At 51.0% G+C, this 17347-nt stretch overlaps 1 protein-coding gene and 1 long non-coding RNA gene across 5 annotated transcripts; one reads left to right on the top strand and one right to left on the bottom strand.

Annotated features, from left to right (window-relative positions):
- Positions 1-2270: 2270 nt before the first annotated feature.
- Positions 2271-4861, top strand: LOC117094531. Its single transcript, XR_004441571.1, has 3 exons — positions 2271-2879; positions 3309-4550; positions 4725-4861. It is a non-coding gene; the product is annotated as an uncharacterized LOC117094531 (long non-coding RNA).
- On the bottom strand, positions 3437-17342 carry CATIP (ciliogenesis associated TTC17 interacting protein). 4 transcript variants are annotated; one of them, XM_033230277.1, is made up of 10 exons: positions 17273-17341; positions 17010-17102; positions 16385-16585; positions 16027-16082; positions 12924-13010; positions 8964-9131; positions 6797-6921; positions 4425-4501; positions 4014-4102; positions 3437-3808 (listed from the first exon to the last, which is right to left on the bottom strand). In XM_033230277.1, exons 1-10 carry the CDS (start codon positions 17295-17297, stop codon positions 3566-3568), a joined length of 1164 nt encoding a protein of 387 aa, XP_033086168.1. In that variant the 5' UTR covers positions 17298-17341; the 3' UTR covers positions 3437-3565. The 4 variants fall into 4 exon arrangements, with proteins under 4 accessions (XP_033086168.1, XP_033086166.1, XP_033086167.1 ...); XM_033230275.1 differs by having other exon boundaries at positions 17010-17135; positions 17273-17336; XM_033230276.1 differs by having other exon boundaries at positions 3498-3808; positions 17010-17105; positions 17273-17342.
- Positions 17343-17347: the final 5 nt, after the last annotated feature.

The following is a 17347-nucleotide window of genomic DNA, read 5'->3' on the forward strand; positions in this document are numbered from 1 at the left end:
CTGACTGTGGGCCATGCAAGTGGCGCCTGGCCTGTTTGCTGGCCACAGCATTACTAGATCCAGTACCTGGCACTTCAGAATTGCTCAACATGTTTTTTCTTTATGCCGAGAAATGCATCTGTTTTTTGTTTTTGTTTTTTTTTTTTAACTTTTTTTAGAGACATAGTCTGTCTTTGTCGCCCAGGCTGGAGTACAGTGACTCAATCACAGCTCACTGCAGCCTTGAACACCTGGGCTCAAGCAATCCTCCCCCCTCAACTTCCTGAGTAGCTGAGACTACAGCCTGGTGTCACCATGCCCAGCTGATTTTTTGTATTTTTTGTAGAGACAGGGTCTCGCTGTGTTATCCAGACTGGTCTCAAACTCTTAGACTCAAGTATCTGCTGCCTGGGCCTCCCAAAGTGTTGGAATTAGAGGCATGAGCCACTGTGGCCAGCTGAGAAATGTACGTCAGTATTATGGAGCAAGAGGACAGAGTCATGGTGGTTCTGGGAACAAATACTAAGATTTTAAAATAAACCAGTTTTGAAATAGACGTCACAGAGGAGACAGGGAAGTGGCTCAACTCCTCCTCCCTATTGCAGACGCCTGATATAAGAGCTCAGTAAAAGATGAACCTGGGTGGGTTGCAAGCTGCTGCCTTGGCCTCCTCCAAGCGCTGCAGGGTTTCTGGGACTAAAGGGAGCTCTGTGGATCTTTCTGGGAATGTTCTGGGTGCATGGGCTTGGATCAGCCTGTTTCAGTTCTCCACAGATCAAGAGAACTTGCCAGGGCCTGGGCGGCCCTCTGTGATCCAGCCCTGCCCATCTTGCAGTTACTGCATGCTTTTCTCCTGTCCTGTCATGCTCCAGCCTCAGTGGTCTGTTCCCAGCATGCCATGCTCACAGCCTTTGCACTTGCTGTTCCTTCTGCCTAGAAGGCTTTTCCCTCAGCTCTTCACAAGTCTGACTCCTTATCATTTAGGTCCCAGCTCAACTGAGACCCTAGAGAGGTCTTCCCTGAAGTCCCCACCCTCAACTCTCCATCATTGCAGAAAGTTCTATTGGGTACCACTGCTCTTGACCACAGACATGCATTACATTTTCCTACTTCTGTCCTTTGCTCATGTTATTTGCTTTGCCTGGAATGCTTTACCTGACCTTAATAGAAATCCAACTCATGTAGAATTTGGCAATATGTTAAAAGTTTTAAAATTAGTTCAGCAATGCCACTTGTCAGAATGTATCCTTAAGGAAATAACTGTTGATATATGCAAAGATTTAGCTACAAGGATGTTCAGTGCAACACTGTTTATAATAGCAAAAATAGAGGCTGTGTGCAGTGGCTCATGCCTGTAACCCCAACACATTGGGAGGCTGAGGGAGGTGGATTGCTTGAGCCCAGGAGTTTGAGAGCAGCCTGGGCAACACAGGGAGACTGGTCTCTGAAAAAAAAAAAAGAAAAAAGAGGCCGGGTGCGGGCTCACGCCTGTAATCCCAGGACTCTGGGAGGCCGAGGCGGGCGGATCATGAGGTCAGGAGATAGAGATCATCCTGGCTAACACAGTGAAACCCTGTCTCTACTAAAAAAATACAAAATATTAGCGGGGCATAGTGCCGGGCGCCTGTAGTCCCAGTTACTCGCGAGGCTGAGGCAGGAGAATGGCGTGAACTTGGGAGGTAGAGCCACTGCACTCCAGCCTGGGCGACAAAGCGAGACTCCGTCTCAAAAAAAAAAGAAAGAAAGAAAGGAAAAAGAAATTGAGGCTGGATGCAGTGGCTCATGCCTGTAATCCCAGAACTTTGGGGGACCAAGGTGGAAGGGTCAGTTGAGGCCAGGAGTTTGAGACCAGCCTGAGCAACATAGTGAGACCCTCATCTCTTAAAAAAAAGAAAAAAAAAATTTAGCCCAGTGTGGTGGTGCAAGCCTGCAGTCCCAGCCACTCAGGCTGAGGTGGAAGGATCACTTGAGCTCAGGAAGTCAAGGCTTTAGTGAGCAGTGATTGTGCCACAGCACTTCAGTCTGGGTGACAGAGCAAGACCCAGTCAAAAATAAATAAATAAAGTCCCCTGAAGTTATAAAGACCAAACAGTCTAGAAAAGGGCTTGACAGAGTGAGCACTCAACAAACATCAGCTGCTTTTATGCATAGGAGAGTAGAGAGGATTTTTGCCGAAACTTTGAGCAGCTGCTTCTAGGTAGAGAGATTAAAATGATTTCGTTTTCTTCTTTTGGTTTATCTCCCTTTCCCAAGTTTTATCTTATGAACATGTATTTCTTTTGAAATAAGGGAGAAAGACAATAAGAGATATATTTTTTTAAATCTTCAAGGCTCAACTCAAGTGATGGTCCTCCATGAAGCCTTTTTTCCGTGATTCTCGGGTCCTCCCCCGCCCTGAATCCCACCCAGCCTTGTAGGTGTCTGGTTATACTGTCCACTAGAGAGCAAAGGGTCTCTGGGGTCTGCAGCAGCAGGTCTGATGAACAAACAAGGGAGGGAGGGAGCCTGTACCCCCACCACTTCCTCAAGGGAGCTTGCCTCAAGTTTGCTACAGAGCATCCGGACAGAAGCCACTGGCCAGCACTGACGTTCCACGATGAGCCCAGAGGATGTGATGATCATCTGCCCATTATTTTTACTCTCGGACCCCCCACCTCCGGAGTTTGGGGGTCCCTGTGTGTCAGTGGGAACCGGGAAGAGCTAGCATGAGTGCTAGCTGCGTTTGCGAGATTTCAGGGGTTTTGAGCTAAGCCAGCGGTGCTCCGCGTCGGCCCTCCTCCCTCCCCAGTCCCCGCCGCATGTTCTTTTTCTTTGGGCGGTGGGTTGGGCAATTATGCTCTGCGGCGACCGCGACCGTAAGATCTGAGTGCCAAGGCGCCCCGCCCCTCCGTGCTAACCTAGTAAGCGTGTGGGCTTTTGCTTTTTCTTTCTTTCTTTTCTTTTTTTTGAGACGGAGTCTCGCTCTGTCGCCCAGGCTGGAGTGCAATGGCGCGATCTCGGCTCACTGCAACCTCCGCCTCCTGGGTTCAAGCGATCCTCCTGCCTCAGCCTCCTGAGTAGCTGGGATTACAGGCGCGCGCCACCACGCCCGACTATTTTTTGTATTTTTAATAAAGATGGGGTTTCACCATGTTGCCCAGGCTGGTCTCGATCTCCTGACCTGGTGATCCGTCCGCCTCGGCCTCGCAAAGTGCTGGGAATACATGTTTAAGCCACCGCGCCTGGCCGAGTGTGGGCTTTCAAGTCCAACGTTCAGATTCAAATTCTGCCTCCCCACCTGCCAACTCCAAAAGTTAAACTTTCGTGTGCTTCTGTGTTCTTATCTGCAGAATGGAGATAACGAAGAAAACAGCATCTAGGAGGAAAGGCTGAAATCCGCTCGAGGTACGACGGTAATGGTTCCTATTTCTAGCCCGAGACACGAGACGCTAGCCAGGGAAGCTGTCGGCGAGCGCTACAGAGCCGCGGAAGGGCCCCGTTTATTCCCCCAAAACCACAGCCCGGAAAGCGCCCCCGCCCCGGCGCGTCCCGCCCGCGTCCCAGCCCGACTCCTGGTTTCCCGCCCTGTCCCTGCCCTGGGCCCAGCCTAGCCCGCCCCCGAGCGGGCGTCTCCCTCCGGCTCCAGGGAGCGGAAAGGGGTGGGCCGGTGGGAGGAGCCCAAGGCCGGTGACGACGGACGCCGCGGGTCGAAGGGGCCGAAGAACTCGGCGGCGAAGGTGACCACGTCCTCCGGCTGGCGCAGCAGCAGGAAGAGCAGGAAGTCGGAGATGAGCGCGTGGGCTTCGGGGTGCTGCCGTAGATAGCTGGCGTGGCCGAGCCGGAGCTCCTCCTGGCGGGGGACAGAGCCAGAGCCTCAGCCGGACGGGATCCCCGCGCCCCAGGAGCCCCCACCCACTCGCTCCAAGGAGAGCTAAGGGGCGCTGGAGACTTCTAGCCCCTGTGGGTGTGCATTTCAATCAGGGGCAGAGAGATCAGTAATGAATTTAAGGCCCATGGGGGAGTGGGAACCCCAGGCTGGTGGAGCCTGCCCTCACCTTACGGTCCAGGAACTTCGAATAGAGCTCCATATCCTCCTCCCACACCGGGGGCTTCTTCTCAAACACTGGGCGTGGCTCAATCTCATCTGGGTGGAGAACAAAGAAGGCTGGGCGTCCCCACCCCAGAACCTTCCCTGGATACACAGCGGGATCCCGAGAACATCCAAACAGAAGGCTCAGGTGAAACCCCAGGATTCTGCACACATGGGCAGAGTTGCAGGAAGGGACTCCCAGTAAGAAAGATCCTCCTCTTACTGCTTGGGGTCAGGGGCTGGAGGGCAGATGTTCTCCAGCTGATTCCAGGCTCCTGTCCCGCACACTCGGTCCAGCCCCCTGCATCCTGGAAGGCCCAGGTTTCCCCACTCCCCTTCACTCTCCCTGGATGCCCAAGGCCTGGGCTTCACTCACCCTCTTCCCTCAAGATGGGCATCTTGGTGATGATGCAGCATCCTGGGGAGCCCACCTGTATTCTCTTGGCCAGGTGCCTGGAGTGCAACACAACATGCGAGAGTGAGAATCTTCCCAGGCAGCCTGGTATGGACTGAATTGTTGTTCTAACCCCCAGTGTGGTGGTATTTGGAGGTAGGGCCTTTGGGGAGGTCATTACGTTACATGCAGTCATAAGGGTGGGGCCCTAATCAGATAGGATTGGTTCTCTTATAAGAAAAGGAAGAGATGCCAGAGAGCTTTCTCTTCACTCATGCACAGAAGAAAGGCCATGTGAAGACACATTGAGAAGGCAGCCATCTGCAAGCTAGGAAGAGAGCCCTCACCGGAAACCAACTCTGATGGCACCATGATCTTGGACTTCCAGCCTTCCTGCAAATACATTTCTCTTGAAGCCACCCAGCCTGTGGTATTTTGTTATGGCAGCCTAAGCTGACTCATACATGACAGTGCCCCTTGAGAGACCTGTCCTGGGCCTCTTTACTTCTGCCTCTCTCTCTTGTTTTTTGAGTTCCTGGGTGGTGGTCATTTCTGGATCTCCACATAACACACAGGGCTTGGCAAGTATTAGGCTCCCCATTTAAAAAAAAACAAAAAGGATCTTTAGAGGTACAGCACTAGTAAATCATGGAGCCTCTTGGCCAGGCACGGTGGCTCATGCCTGTAATCCTAGCACTTTGGGAGGCTGAGATGGGTGGATCACTTGAGGTCAGGAGTTTGAGACCATCCTGGCCAACATAGTGAAATGCCATCTGTACTAAAAATACAAAAAACCGGGCAGACATGGCAGGCTCCTGTAATCCCAGCTATTTCGGTGGCTGAGGCATGAGAATCACTTGAACCTGGGAGGTGGAGGTTGTAGTGAACCAAGATTGCATCACTGTACTCCAGTCTGGGCAACAGAGCAAGACTGTCTCAAAAAGAGAAAGAGGCCTGTCACAGTGGCTCACGCTTGTTGCAGTGGCTCATGCCTGTAATCCCAGCACTTTTGGAGGCCAAGATGAGTGGATCACTTGAGGTCAGGTGTTCGAGACCAGCCTGGCCAACATGGTGAAACCCCGCTTCTACTAAAAATACAAAAATTAGCCAGGCATGGTGGCAGGCACCTGTAGTCCCAGCTACTTGGGAGGCTGAAGCAAGGGGATCACTTGAACCCGGAAGGCAGAGGTTGCAGTTAGCTAAGATCATGCCATGGCATTCCAGTCTAGGCAACAGAGCGAGACTCCATCCAGAAACAGAGAGGGTGAGAGGAAGAAAGGAAGGAAGGAGGGAGGGAGGAAGGGAGGGAAGGAGGGGAGGAAAGAAGGAAGGAGGGAGGGAGGGAAGGAAGGAAGGAAGGAGAGAGAGACAGAGAAAGAAAGAAAGAAAAGAAAAATTATGAAATCTCCTGCTATACGGCATTCAAAATAGAAAGGTTGGCCTGGAGCTGTGGTGCATACCTGTAGTCCTAGCTACTAGGAAGGCTGAAGCAGGGGGATTGCTTGAGCCCAGGAGTTGGAGGCTGCAGTGGGCTATGAGTGCACCAAAACCAAAAACATACTAAGTTATGAGATAAAGCCAACAATGTTTTGATTACCTTTTCCCCAGTGTAGCGATCATGTCAATACGTATTCTGAAACTTTAAGAAATAAACTCGGCTGGACTCTGTCTCACATAGAAACAAAAAACCTCTTTCTTCCACCTGAATTTTCTTTGCTGTCCCCTAGGCTGGAGTGCAGTGGCACGATCTCGGCTCACTGCAAGCTCTGACTCCTGGGTTCACACCATTCTCCTGCCTCAGCCTCCCGAGTAGCTGGGACTACAGGTGCCCGCCACCATACCTGGCTAATTTTTTGTATTTTTAGTAGAGACGGGGTTTCACCGTGTTAGCCAGGATGGTCTCAATCTCCTGACCTTGTGATCCGCCTGCCTTGGCCTCCCAAAGTGCTGGGATTACAGGCGTGAGCCACCACTCCCGGCCCTGAATTTTCTTATGATTTGGAGCCAGTGCTTTGCTGGAGACTGCATGGTAGCCTGCCACAGGCAACTCTTCCAGCACAGTGATTTCATCAGGTGTGCAGTCATTCAAACCTTGGTGGTTTTCAATATTACCCCTTACACAGTGGTGGCTTCACTAGTTACACCTCAGGCCTGTGGTGTGCAGTGAGGTTTGGGAGGCGCTGTGAGGGTTAAGAGGACGAGCAAATAAATGAAGAGTGAATGATATGGATAAAGCAGAGGGACACTCCTATCTCAATGCCAGCTCTTCCTGGTGCTATCCCCAGAAGCAGCTGGTCTCCTTGAGTACCTACAAACTCAGCACCACCCCTCTGGGCCCACCATCAGCAGCTCACCCATCGGAGAGCAGGTAGTACTGGCAGGACATGGGGATGCCCTCTTCTGAGTGGACAGTCTGCTCCACAATGAAGACTTCGGCTTGCTGATGGTCTACCTGAATGGTCTGGAAGCCCAGGTCTTGCTGGCAACAGCCAAAATTGGGGGGTGGGAGGTAAGGTGGATGCCTGCCAAGGGCTCTCCATTATCTCAGCCTTTTCTGTATCTCATAACCTCCCAACATTTGAGGTTGCATCTCCAAACCTCCAAGCTCAGTTGGCGACCCCTCATAGGGAGCTATCTCCAGGTTGCCCGTGCCCTGACCCTTCCCATGTCATCACGCTGACCAAGTGCTTCTAGTTGGCAAATTCTGTTACAGGGATGAGAAGCAGTATGGGGAGGGGTGTGGGAGTGGAGAGGGAGGATGAGCTACTAGGGCCAGTGGGTGGAGGTAAAGTGAGGCTCAGAGGTGTGAGACCAGACAGATTTGTGGCCACCTCAGACCTGTGCTGTTGCTGGCAGGCTGTCCCTGTTGTAATTAAAACTTAAACCCGTTATAGATGCGGCTATGGAGAGAAAAGTGCTAATGTTAAACACATGTTTCAAAGAACACGGAGGGGAATGGATTGTGCTTGTTCATGTCAAATGTATTGCTGCTTGGGGTGTTTTGATAGACAAGTCTGGAATGTAATTTACAAAGAAGGTCAAAGAAACACAAATCAGCCCCCATAGTGTCTCACTGGAAATTGTGTGTTCAGTGACACGGCTTTAAAATCACCTATTGCAGCAAGTCCTAGGCATGTGATTATGAAATTTTAGTTAAAAACAAAAAACAAAACAGAAACGGAACACCCTCTGGGGTTAAGAAATAATAAAGGAAGGGCCGGGCACGGTGGCTCACGCCTGTAATCCCAGCACTCTGGGAGGCTGAGGCAGGTGGATCACGAGGTCAGGAGTTCAAGACCAGCCTGGCCAACATGGTGAAACCCCATCTCTACTAAAAATACAAAAATTAGCCAGGCGTGGTGGCACATGTCTGTATTCCCAGCTACTTGGGAGACTGAGGCAGGAAAATAGCTTGAAGTCAGGAGGCGGAGGTTGCAGTGAGCCAAGACTGTGCCACTGCGCTCCAGCCTGGTGACAGAGCGAGACTCTGTCTCAAACAAGCAAACAAATGAAATAATAAAGGAATATTTCAGTAAAGTTGGACAGTTATACTTCCTAAAGTTAAAAAATGATTTATTTTTATTTATTTATTTTTTTGAGACAGAGTCTCCCTCTGTTGCCCAGGCTGGAGTGCAGTTGTGCCATCTTGACTAACTGCAACTTTTGCCTCCTGGGTTCAAGGGATGATTCTCCTGCCTCAGCCTCCCGAGTAGCCAGGATTATAGGCGCTCACCACCATGCCCAGCTAATTTTTGTATTTTTATTTTTTTTATTTTTTATTTTATTTTATTATTTTTTGAGACGGAGTCTTGCTCTGTCGCCCAGGCTGGAGTGCAGTGGCGTGATCTCAGCTCACTGCAAGCTCCGCCTCCCGGGTTTACGCCATTCTCCTGCCTCAGCCTCCCGAGTAGCTGGGACTACAGGTGCCCGCCACCTCGCCCGCTAGTTTTTTTTTGTATTTTTTTTTTTTTTTTTTTAGTAGAGACGGGGTTTCACCATGTTAGCCAGGATGGTCTCGATCTTCTGACCTCGTGATCCACCCGTCTCAGCCTCCCAAAGTGCTGGGATTACAGGTTTGAGCCGCCGCGCCTGGCCAATTTTTGTATTTTTAGTAGAGACAGGGTTTCACCATGTTGGCCAGGCTGATCTTGACCTCCTAACTTCAAGTGATCTGCCCACCTTTGCCTCCCAAAGTGCTGGGATTACAGGCATGAGTCACTGTGCCTGGCAAAAATGATGTATTTTTTAAATCAGCCCTGCACTGTATTTATTTTTCCTGGACTGACTTCTGTGCAGAAGGGTTGCTTCTCTGAACTGTTCCCACCTCTCAGTCGCTCTCAGTTCATCTGCCCCACACTCCCAAACATGCTTTCCTGCCCTTGAAAGCCCCATTCCCACCTGTGCTGTTTTCTCCCCACCTGCCTCCCTTTTCTACTCCACAGTTGTTCCCGATCTCAGTGCTTTTCAAGCCCTTTCTAGTTTGCTCCCAAGCCAAGTCCCCTGCCCAGGGAGACCCCTCACATAGGTCAAATAGCAGAGTTTGCCCTCCGTGTCCAAGGCCAGGAAGCGGGCGTTGCTGGGCACCATCCGCCGCCAGGCCATCACCCTGAGCAGCACCAGGTTGGCAGCCTCTGAGACGAAGCCCTTGATTGAGCTCCACGGGAAAGAAGTCACTCCAGTCTTCACTTCCTGTTCAGAACAGATCTGGGTCAGGGACCTGGAACCAGGAAGGGGCAGGGGAAAACGGGTGGGCAAGCCAGGTGTTGGGCATATGTTTTTTTTGTTTGTTTGTTTGTTTTTAGACGGAGTTTTGCTTTTTGTCACCTAGGCTGGAGTACAATGGCATGGTCTCAGCTCACTGTAACCTCCGCCTCCTGGGTTCAAATGATCTTCTGCCTCAGCCTCTCAACTAGCTGGGATTACAGGCCACCGTGCCTGACTAATTTTTGTAATTTTAGCAGAGACTGGATTTCACCATGTTGGCCAGGCTGGTCTTGAACTCCTGACCTGAGGTGATAGGCCTGCTTTGGCCTCCTAAAGTGCTGGGATTACAGGCGTTAGCCACTGTGCCTGGCCTTTTTTTTTTTTCTTTTTTTTTTGAGACAGGGTCTTGCTCTGTTGCCCAGACTGGAGTGAAGTGGTTCAATCTTGGCTAACTGCAACCTCCAACTCCCAGGTTCAAGCGATTCTCCTGTCTCAGCCTCCCGAGTAGCTGGGATAACAGGTGCATGACACTCACTACACCTGGCTAATTTTTGTGTTTTTATGAGGGATGGGACTTCACCATATTGGCCATGCTGGTCTCCACCTCCTGACCTCAAGTGACCTGCCTGCCTTGGCCTCCCAAAGTGCTGAAATTACAGGCGTGAGCCACTGCGCACCTGGCTTTCAGCTGGGCATATGGTTTTTTTTTTTTTTTTTTTTGAGACGGAGTCTCGCTGTGTCGCCCAGGCTGGAGTACAGTGGTGCAATCTCGGCTCACTGCGAGCTCCGCCTCCCGGGTTCACGCCATTCTTCTGCCTCAGCCTCAGAGTAGCTGGGACTACAGGCGCCCGCCACCACGCCCGGCTAGTTTTTTGTATTTTTAGTAGAGATGGGGTTTCACCATGTTAGCCAGGATGGTCTTGATCTCCTGACCTCGTGATCCACCCACCTCGGCCTCCCAAAGTGCTGGGATTACAGGCCTGAGCCACCGTGCCCGGCGGGCATATGGTTTTAATGAATCCTCAGTCCAGACTTGTTGTGGGAAGTCAGGGACCCTGAACGGAGGGACCGGCTGAAGCCATGGCAGAAGAACATAAATTGTGAAGATTTCATGGATATTTTTAGTTCCCCAAATTAATACTTCTATAATTCCTTACGCCTGTCTTTACTGCAATCTCTGAACATAAATTGTGAAGATCTCATGGACACTTCTCAGTTCCCCAATCCATACCCTTGTGATTTCCTATGCCTGTCTTTACTTTAATCTCTTAATCCTGTCATCTTCGTAAACTGAGGAGGATGTACGTTGCCTCAGGACCCTGTGATGATTGCGTTAACTGCACAAATTGTTTGTAGAGCATGTGTGCTTGAATAATATGAAATCTGGGCACCTTGAAAAAAGAACAGGATAACAGCAATGTTCAGGGAGATAACCTTAAAATCTGACTGCTGGTGAGCCGGCAGAACAGAGCCATATTTCTCTTTTTTTTTTTTTTTTTTTTTTTTTTTTTTTTTGAGACGGAGTCTCGCTCTGTCGCCCAGGCTGGAGTGCAGTGGCCGGATCTCAGCTCACTGCAACCTCCGCCTCCCAGGTTCACGCCATTCTCCTGCCTCAGCCTCCCGAGTAGCTGGACTACAGGCGCCCGCCACCTCGCCCGGCTAATTTTTTGTATTTTTTGGTAGAGACGGGGTTTCACCGTGTTAGCCAGGATGGTCTCGATCTCCTGACCTCGTGATCCGCCCGTCTCGGCCTCCAGAGTGCTGGGATTACAGGCTTGAGCCACCGCGCCTGGCCAGAGCCATATTTCTCATCTTTCAAAAGCAAATAGGAGAAATATTGCTGAATTCTTTTTCTCAGCAAGGAACATCCCTGAGAAAGAGAATGCGCCCCTGAGGGTAGGCCTCTAAAATGGCTGCTTTGGGGGCAGATGTCTTTTATGGTCGAAGACAAAGGGATAAAATAAGCCCTGGTCTCCCGTAGCGTTCCCAGGCTTATTAGGATGAGGAAATTCTCACCTAATAAATTTTGGTCAGACCAGTTGTCTGCTCTCAAACCCTGTCTCCTGATAAGATGTTATCAATGACAATGTGTGCCTGCAACTTCATTAGCAATTTTAATTTCACCCCGTCCTGTGGTCCTATGATCTCGCCCTGCCTCCATTTGCTTTGTGATATTTTATTACCTTGTGAAGCATGTGATATCTGTGACCCACACCCTATTTGTACACTCCCTCCCCTTTTGAAAATTGCTAATAAAAACTTGCTGGCTTTATGGCTCAGGGAGCATCACGGAACCTGCCGACATGTGATGTCTCCCCTGACACCCAGTTTTAAAATTTCTCTCTTTTGTACTCTTTCCCTTTCTCAGACCAGCCAATGCTTAGGGAAATAGAAAAGAACCCATGTTGAATATCGGGGGTGGGGTTTCCCCCGATACAGACTCCTGGTTTCATCTAATCTGGTCCCTTCTCAGGGTTCTGAAGAGGACATTGTGAAAGAAAAATAAATCTTGGGACCCCAAATCACTGAGCCAAACGGAAGTCAAGGTGGGAACTGCTTCAGGCAAAGCAGCCTCCCATTTTATTCCTAAATAAGGTAGCTACTAAGAGAAAAAAAAGCTACATACCTCCCTCACTATTTGCCCACAAGGAAATTGCTTGTGGACAAAGGAGAGGCAGAACTCAAAGTCATCCCTCTGCTCACGTGGATAAGTGCATATCTGATGGCTTTCTCTATTGTTTCACTAAGCCAGACTAAAGCATAAGTGACTACTTTTGTGCCCCCCATCACATGTAAATTGTGTATTCAGTGAAAGGCTAATCAGAAACTTAAAAGCATGTCTCTTATCTACCTATGACTTGGAAGCCCTCTCCCTGCCTCAAGTTGTCCTGCCTTTCCCAACAAACCAATGTACATTTTTTATTTTTATTTTTTTTTGAGATGGAGTCTCGCTCTGTCTCCCAGGCTGGAGTGCAGTGGCATGATCTCGGCTCTCTGCAAGCTCCGCCTCCCAGGTTCATGCCATTCTCCTGCCTCAGCCTCCCAAGTAGCTGGGACTACAGGCACCCACCACCACACCTGGCTAATTTTTTGTATTTTTAGTAGATACGGGGTTTCACTGTGTTAGCCAGGATGGTCTCAATCTCCTGACCTCGTGATCTGCCCACCTTGGCCTCCTGAAGTGCTGGGATTACAGGTGTGAAGCACTGCACCTGGTGAACCAATGTATATCTTACATGTGTTGATTGATGTTTCATGTCTCCTTAAAATGTATAAAACCAAGCTGTGGGCTGGGCGTGGTGGCTCATGCCTGTAATCCCAGCACTTTGGGAGGCCAAGGCGGGCGGATCACCTGAGGTCGGGAGTTTGACATCAGCCTGGCCAACATGGAAAACCTCCCCCTCTACTAAAAATACAAAATTAGCCAGGCGTGGTGGCGCATACCTGTAATCCCAGCTACTCGGGAGGCTGAGGCAGGAGAATCACTTGAACCGGGTAGGCAGAGGTTGCAGTGAGCCGAGATCGCACCAGTGCACTCCAGCCTGGGCAACAAGAGTGAAACTCTGTCTCAAAAAAAAACCAAAAAACAAACAAACAAAAATAAAAACAAGCTGTGCCCCAATCACTTTGGGCACATGTCCACAGGACCTCCTGAGGCTGCGTCATGGATGTGTCCTTAACCTTGGCAAAATAAAGTCTCTAAATTGATTGGGACCTGTCTCAGATACTCTGGGTTCACAGTGTGGAGTGCAACTCCCATCTGCCTCTCATCCTTACCTCACCCTCCTTGATGCTTCTGGTCACAGCCAGCTGATCATCCTGCTTCAGCAAACTTGTCTTCCGTTCCATGGGGAGGATGAGGAACTGAGGGCCAGAGCATGCCAGGGAGGATCAGAGACTCCCTGGGTCCCCCAGAGGTCACCTGACCCTTCTCCATTGATGAGAAAACTGAGGTTTAAAGATTGTGAGTTAAAAAAACAGCAGCTGGGCCAGGCGCGGTGGTTCACGCCTGTAATCCCAGCACTGTGGGAGGCCAAGGCGGGCAGACCACGAGGTCAGGAGATCGAGACCATCCTGGCTAACACGGTGAAACCCCGTCTCTACTAAAAATACAAAAATTAAGCTGGGCGTGGTGGTGCATGCCTGTAATCCCAGCTACTCGGGAGGCTGAGGCAGGAGAATTGCTTGAACCCGGAAGGTGAAGGTTGCAGTGAGCTGAGATTGCACCACTGCACTCCAGCCTGGGTGATAAGAGCAAGACTCTGTCTCAATAATAAAAATAATAACAATAAATTAGGGCCAGGCACGATGGCTCACGCCTGTAATCCCAGCACTTTGGGAGGCCGAGATGGGCAGATCACAAGGTCAGGAGATCAAGACCATCCTGGCTAACACGGTGAAACCCCGTATCTACTAAAAATACAAAAAATTAGCTGGACGTGGTGGCAGGCTCCTGTAGTCCCAGCTACTTGGGAGGCTGAGGCAGGAGAGTGGTGTGAACCCAGGAGGCGGAGCTTGCAGTGAGCTGAGATCCGGCCACTGCACTCCAGCCTGGGCGACACAGCCAGACTCCGTCTCAAAAAAAAAAATAAAAATAGCCGGGCACGGTGGCTCAAGCCTGTAATCCCAGCACTTTGGGAGGCCGAGACGGGCGGATCACAAGGTCAGGAGATCAAGACCATCCTGGCTAACATGGTGAAACCCCGTCTCTACTAAAAATACAAAAAAAACTAGCCGGGCGAGGTGGCGGGCGCCTGTAGTCCCAACTGCTCGGGAGGCTGAGGCAGGAGAATGGCATGAACCCGGGAGGCGGAGATTGCAGTGAGCTGAGATCCGGCCACTGCACTCCAGCCTGGGCGACAGAGCGAGACTCCGTCTCAAAAAATAAAAATAAAAATAAATTACAAAATAAAAAACAGCAGCAACAAAAACCAAAAAATACCTTTCATACACAGTGGAACTGAAGAATAGCAGTCATGTTATGATGAATATAAAGTTCAAAAGAATGCACTTCAGAACACTGGTTTTAAAAGATGGGGGTGGGCCAGGCGCAGGGACAGCAGGTTGCCACTGATAAGTTCTCCTGATACCCAAACTCTGAACCCAGCCCACACCCATCCTCCTCCAGCCTGAGAGCCCAGTGCCTCCCTGAAGGCCTGGTGGGCTGGCCTTTCCCAGAGCCTAGCCTTCTCTGGGGGCCTGTTGCACCTGGCCTCCAAGTCCCCCAGCTTTGTGCCCCTCACACCCAGCCCTTGCCACTTACTTAACTTGTGGAATGTGAACATGACCTGTTTACACACTGGAAACTACTCCAGTCTAAAAACCTTCCCAGAGAAACCATCCCCATCTTTTTTTTGAGTCAGAGTTTCACTCTTGTTGCCCAGGCTGGAGTGCAGTGGTGCGATCCCGGCTTACTGCAACCTTCACCTCCTGGGTTCAAGCAATTCTCCTGTCTCAGCCTCCCAAGTAGCTGGGATTACAGGTGCCCACCACCATGCCCGGATAATTTTTTTTTTGCCTTTTTAGTAGAGGTGGGGTTTCACCATCTTGGCCAAGCTGGTCTTGAACTCCTGACCTCGTGATCCACCCGCCTTGGCCTCCCAAAGTGTTGAGATTACAGGCATGAGCCACTGTGCCTGGCTAATTTTGTATTTTTAGTAGAGACAGGGTTTCTCCATGTTGGTAAGGCTGGTCTTGAACTCCCGACCTCAGGTGATCTGCCTGCCTCGGCCTCCCAAAGTGCTGGGATTACAGGCATGAGCCACTGCACCCAGACTCCATCTTTTTTTTGTTGTTGTTCTGTCACCTAGACTGGAGTACGGCGGCGCGCACACTGCTCGCTGCAACTTCGACCTCCTGGGCTCCACTGAACCTTCCACCTCAGTCTCCCAAGTAGCTGAGACTACAGACACACATCACCACACCCAGCTACTTTTTTTTTTTTTTTTTTTTTGCGACGGAGATTCGCTCTGTCGCTAGGCTGGAGTGCAGCCTAATGATCTCGGCTCACTGCAACCTCTGCCTTCCAGGTTCAAGCAATTCCCCTGCCTCAGCCTCCTGAGTAGCTGGGACTACAGGCGCGTGCCACCAAGCCTGGCTAATTTTTTTTTTTTTTGTATTTTAGTAGAGACAGGGTTTCACCATGTTGGCCAGGATGGTCACGATCTCGTGATCCGCCTGCCTCGGCCTCCCAAAGTGCTGGGATTACAGGCGTGAGCCACCACACCCAGCCGCTACTTTTTGTATTTTTTGTACAAAAATTGTAAACATTTTTGGTGGGTGTTGCCATGTTGCCCAGGCTCAAACTCCTGGGCTCAAGGGATCCTCCTACCTTGGCCTCTCAAAGTGCTGGAATTATAGGCTTGAGCCATTGTGCCTGGCCCATGCTCATTGTTTTTTTATTTTTTTTCTTGAGATGGAGTCTTGCTCTGTCACCCAGGCTGGAGTGCAGTGGCGCGATCTCAGCTCACGGCAACCATCGCCTCCTGGGTTCAAGCGATTCTCCTGTCTCAGCCTTCTGAGTAGCTGGGACTACAGGCGCGTGCCACCACGCCTGGCTAATTTTTGTAGAGATGGGGTTTCACTATGTTGGCCAGGCTGGTCTCAAACTCCTCACCTCAGGGTGATCTGCCCACCTCTGCCTCCCAGAGTGCTGGGATTACAGGCGTGAGCCACTGTGCCCAGCCCACCCCCGTCTTTTAACATCAGTGTTCTGAAGTGCATTGCTTTTAAGCTTTATATTGCATCATAACACGACTGCTATTCTTCAGCTTCACTGTGTATGAAATAGGTTTTTTGGTTTGTTGTTGCTGCTGTTTTTTAAGTCAAAATCTCTCTTCTCTCCCCTGGATTGGGTCAAGGCTGGGGCCCTGGGAAGTACCTTGATGAAGTCTTGGCTGTGCTGTTCCATGAGCTCCAGCTTCTCTGAGAGATAGCCTGGGGTGCAGGGACACAGGCATTGACGTCACAGGAGATGTGGGTCAGAGGCCGAAGGAAGGGAAAGTGGTGGCCCAGGCTGGAAGACTAGGTGTAATATGGTCCCAGAAAAACTACAGGATGGGTAAGAGGTGCCCTCATCCCGAGTCCATGAGGAACTCACTGGTCCCTCCCCGACCCTGTGCCTTGTCCTGGTCCAAGGCAAAGCCAAGGGCTTGGTCCTGAAAAAAGATTCTAGGAATAGTGGAGGGGAGGGGTGGAGGACGGGGAGGGTGACAGGCAGCAGGCGGCAGGAACGCTACCCAGGAGGGAATTTCCGCAGAGCATTTTGTCCAAGAAGCCTCTGCTAAAGGCATGCACGAAAAGGCAGTACGTCAGCACACCGAGCTTTTCCCGGTATCTCCCTCTCTGCACGTCAATGGTCAGCTCTCCCTGAGGCTCCCCGGTGTCTGAGACCATGGCCAGCGTCTCAGAGAAGAACAGCATCTGTAGCTCCTCCTCATCTGGGGTGAGGGGCCCGTGGGAACAGATAAAGCCCCTGCTCCTGGGCCCCCATCCAATCCTCTGACCCCATGACCACCAGTGTCCCCACAGTCCCCAGCTGCCTCCTCATCCCACAGCCTTCCTCACTGTTCCTCACGAACAGGTGAAGACTTCTGCCCCAAGTCCCCATGTCCCCGGGGGACCTTCCCTTGAAGAATGTCAGCAAACAGGCCTCAGGCCTTTTCTGAGTCCCAGGAGAATCGAAGAAGAAAGAGAGAGAGAGAGAAAGAGAGGGAGAGAGAGAGAGAGAGAGAGAGAAAGAGAGGGAGAGCGAGAGCGAGCAAGCGAGCGAGCGAGCGAGAGAGAGCCTGGACCTTCTCTCTTCCCTCCTCTCCAGACTTGTAACCCTCCCGCACCCCCAACCCCAACACTGTCTGAGCTCACGGAGGGAGCTGAGGAAGTCGATGGCTTCAGCATTGGCCTCTGGGAGTGGCAGACACTCCACACCCGAGGGCTGGTGGTCCTTGGCTCTGGAGCCTACAGAGGGAGGAGAGGCTAAGATGGCAGACCCTGGGGAGAAGCGCAGGGGCAGGGTACCTCAGTCCCAGCCCCAGCACCCAAGAACAGAATCCTCTAAGACTACCCTGAGGGTGGATTGAGAGAAAGAAGAGGATCCCCGCCTCCAACCCCAGCAGTCCTCTTCCCACCTGTGGAGTAAACTTTGGAGGACATGCTGTGGGCCTCTACCCGGTCTGTGTCCAGCTGTCTCCATGGCAACCAGA

Source organism: Trachypithecus francoisi, unplaced genomic scaffold, assembly GCF_009764315.1.
Source record: "Trachypithecus francoisi isolate TF-2019V2 unplaced genomic scaffold, Tfra_2.0 Lachesis_group13, whole genome shotgun sequence".
Classification (NCBI taxonomy): domain Eukaryota; kingdom Metazoa; phylum Chordata; class Mammalia; order Primates; family Cercopithecidae; genus Trachypithecus; species Trachypithecus francoisi.

Coding starts and splice junctions, on each gene's coding strand:
- CATIP (XM_033230275.1), bottom strand. CDS start 17,297: ATGTCCTCCAAAGTTTACTCCACAG. Junction 17,136..17,272: donor CTCCAAAGTTTACTCCACAG/GTGGGAAGAGGA, acceptor GCTTCTCCCCAG/GGTCTGCCATCTTAGCCTCT. Junction 4,502..6,796: donor TACTACCTGCTCTCCGATGG/GTGAGCTGCTGA, acceptor GTTGCACTCCAG/GCACCTGGCCAAGAGAATAC.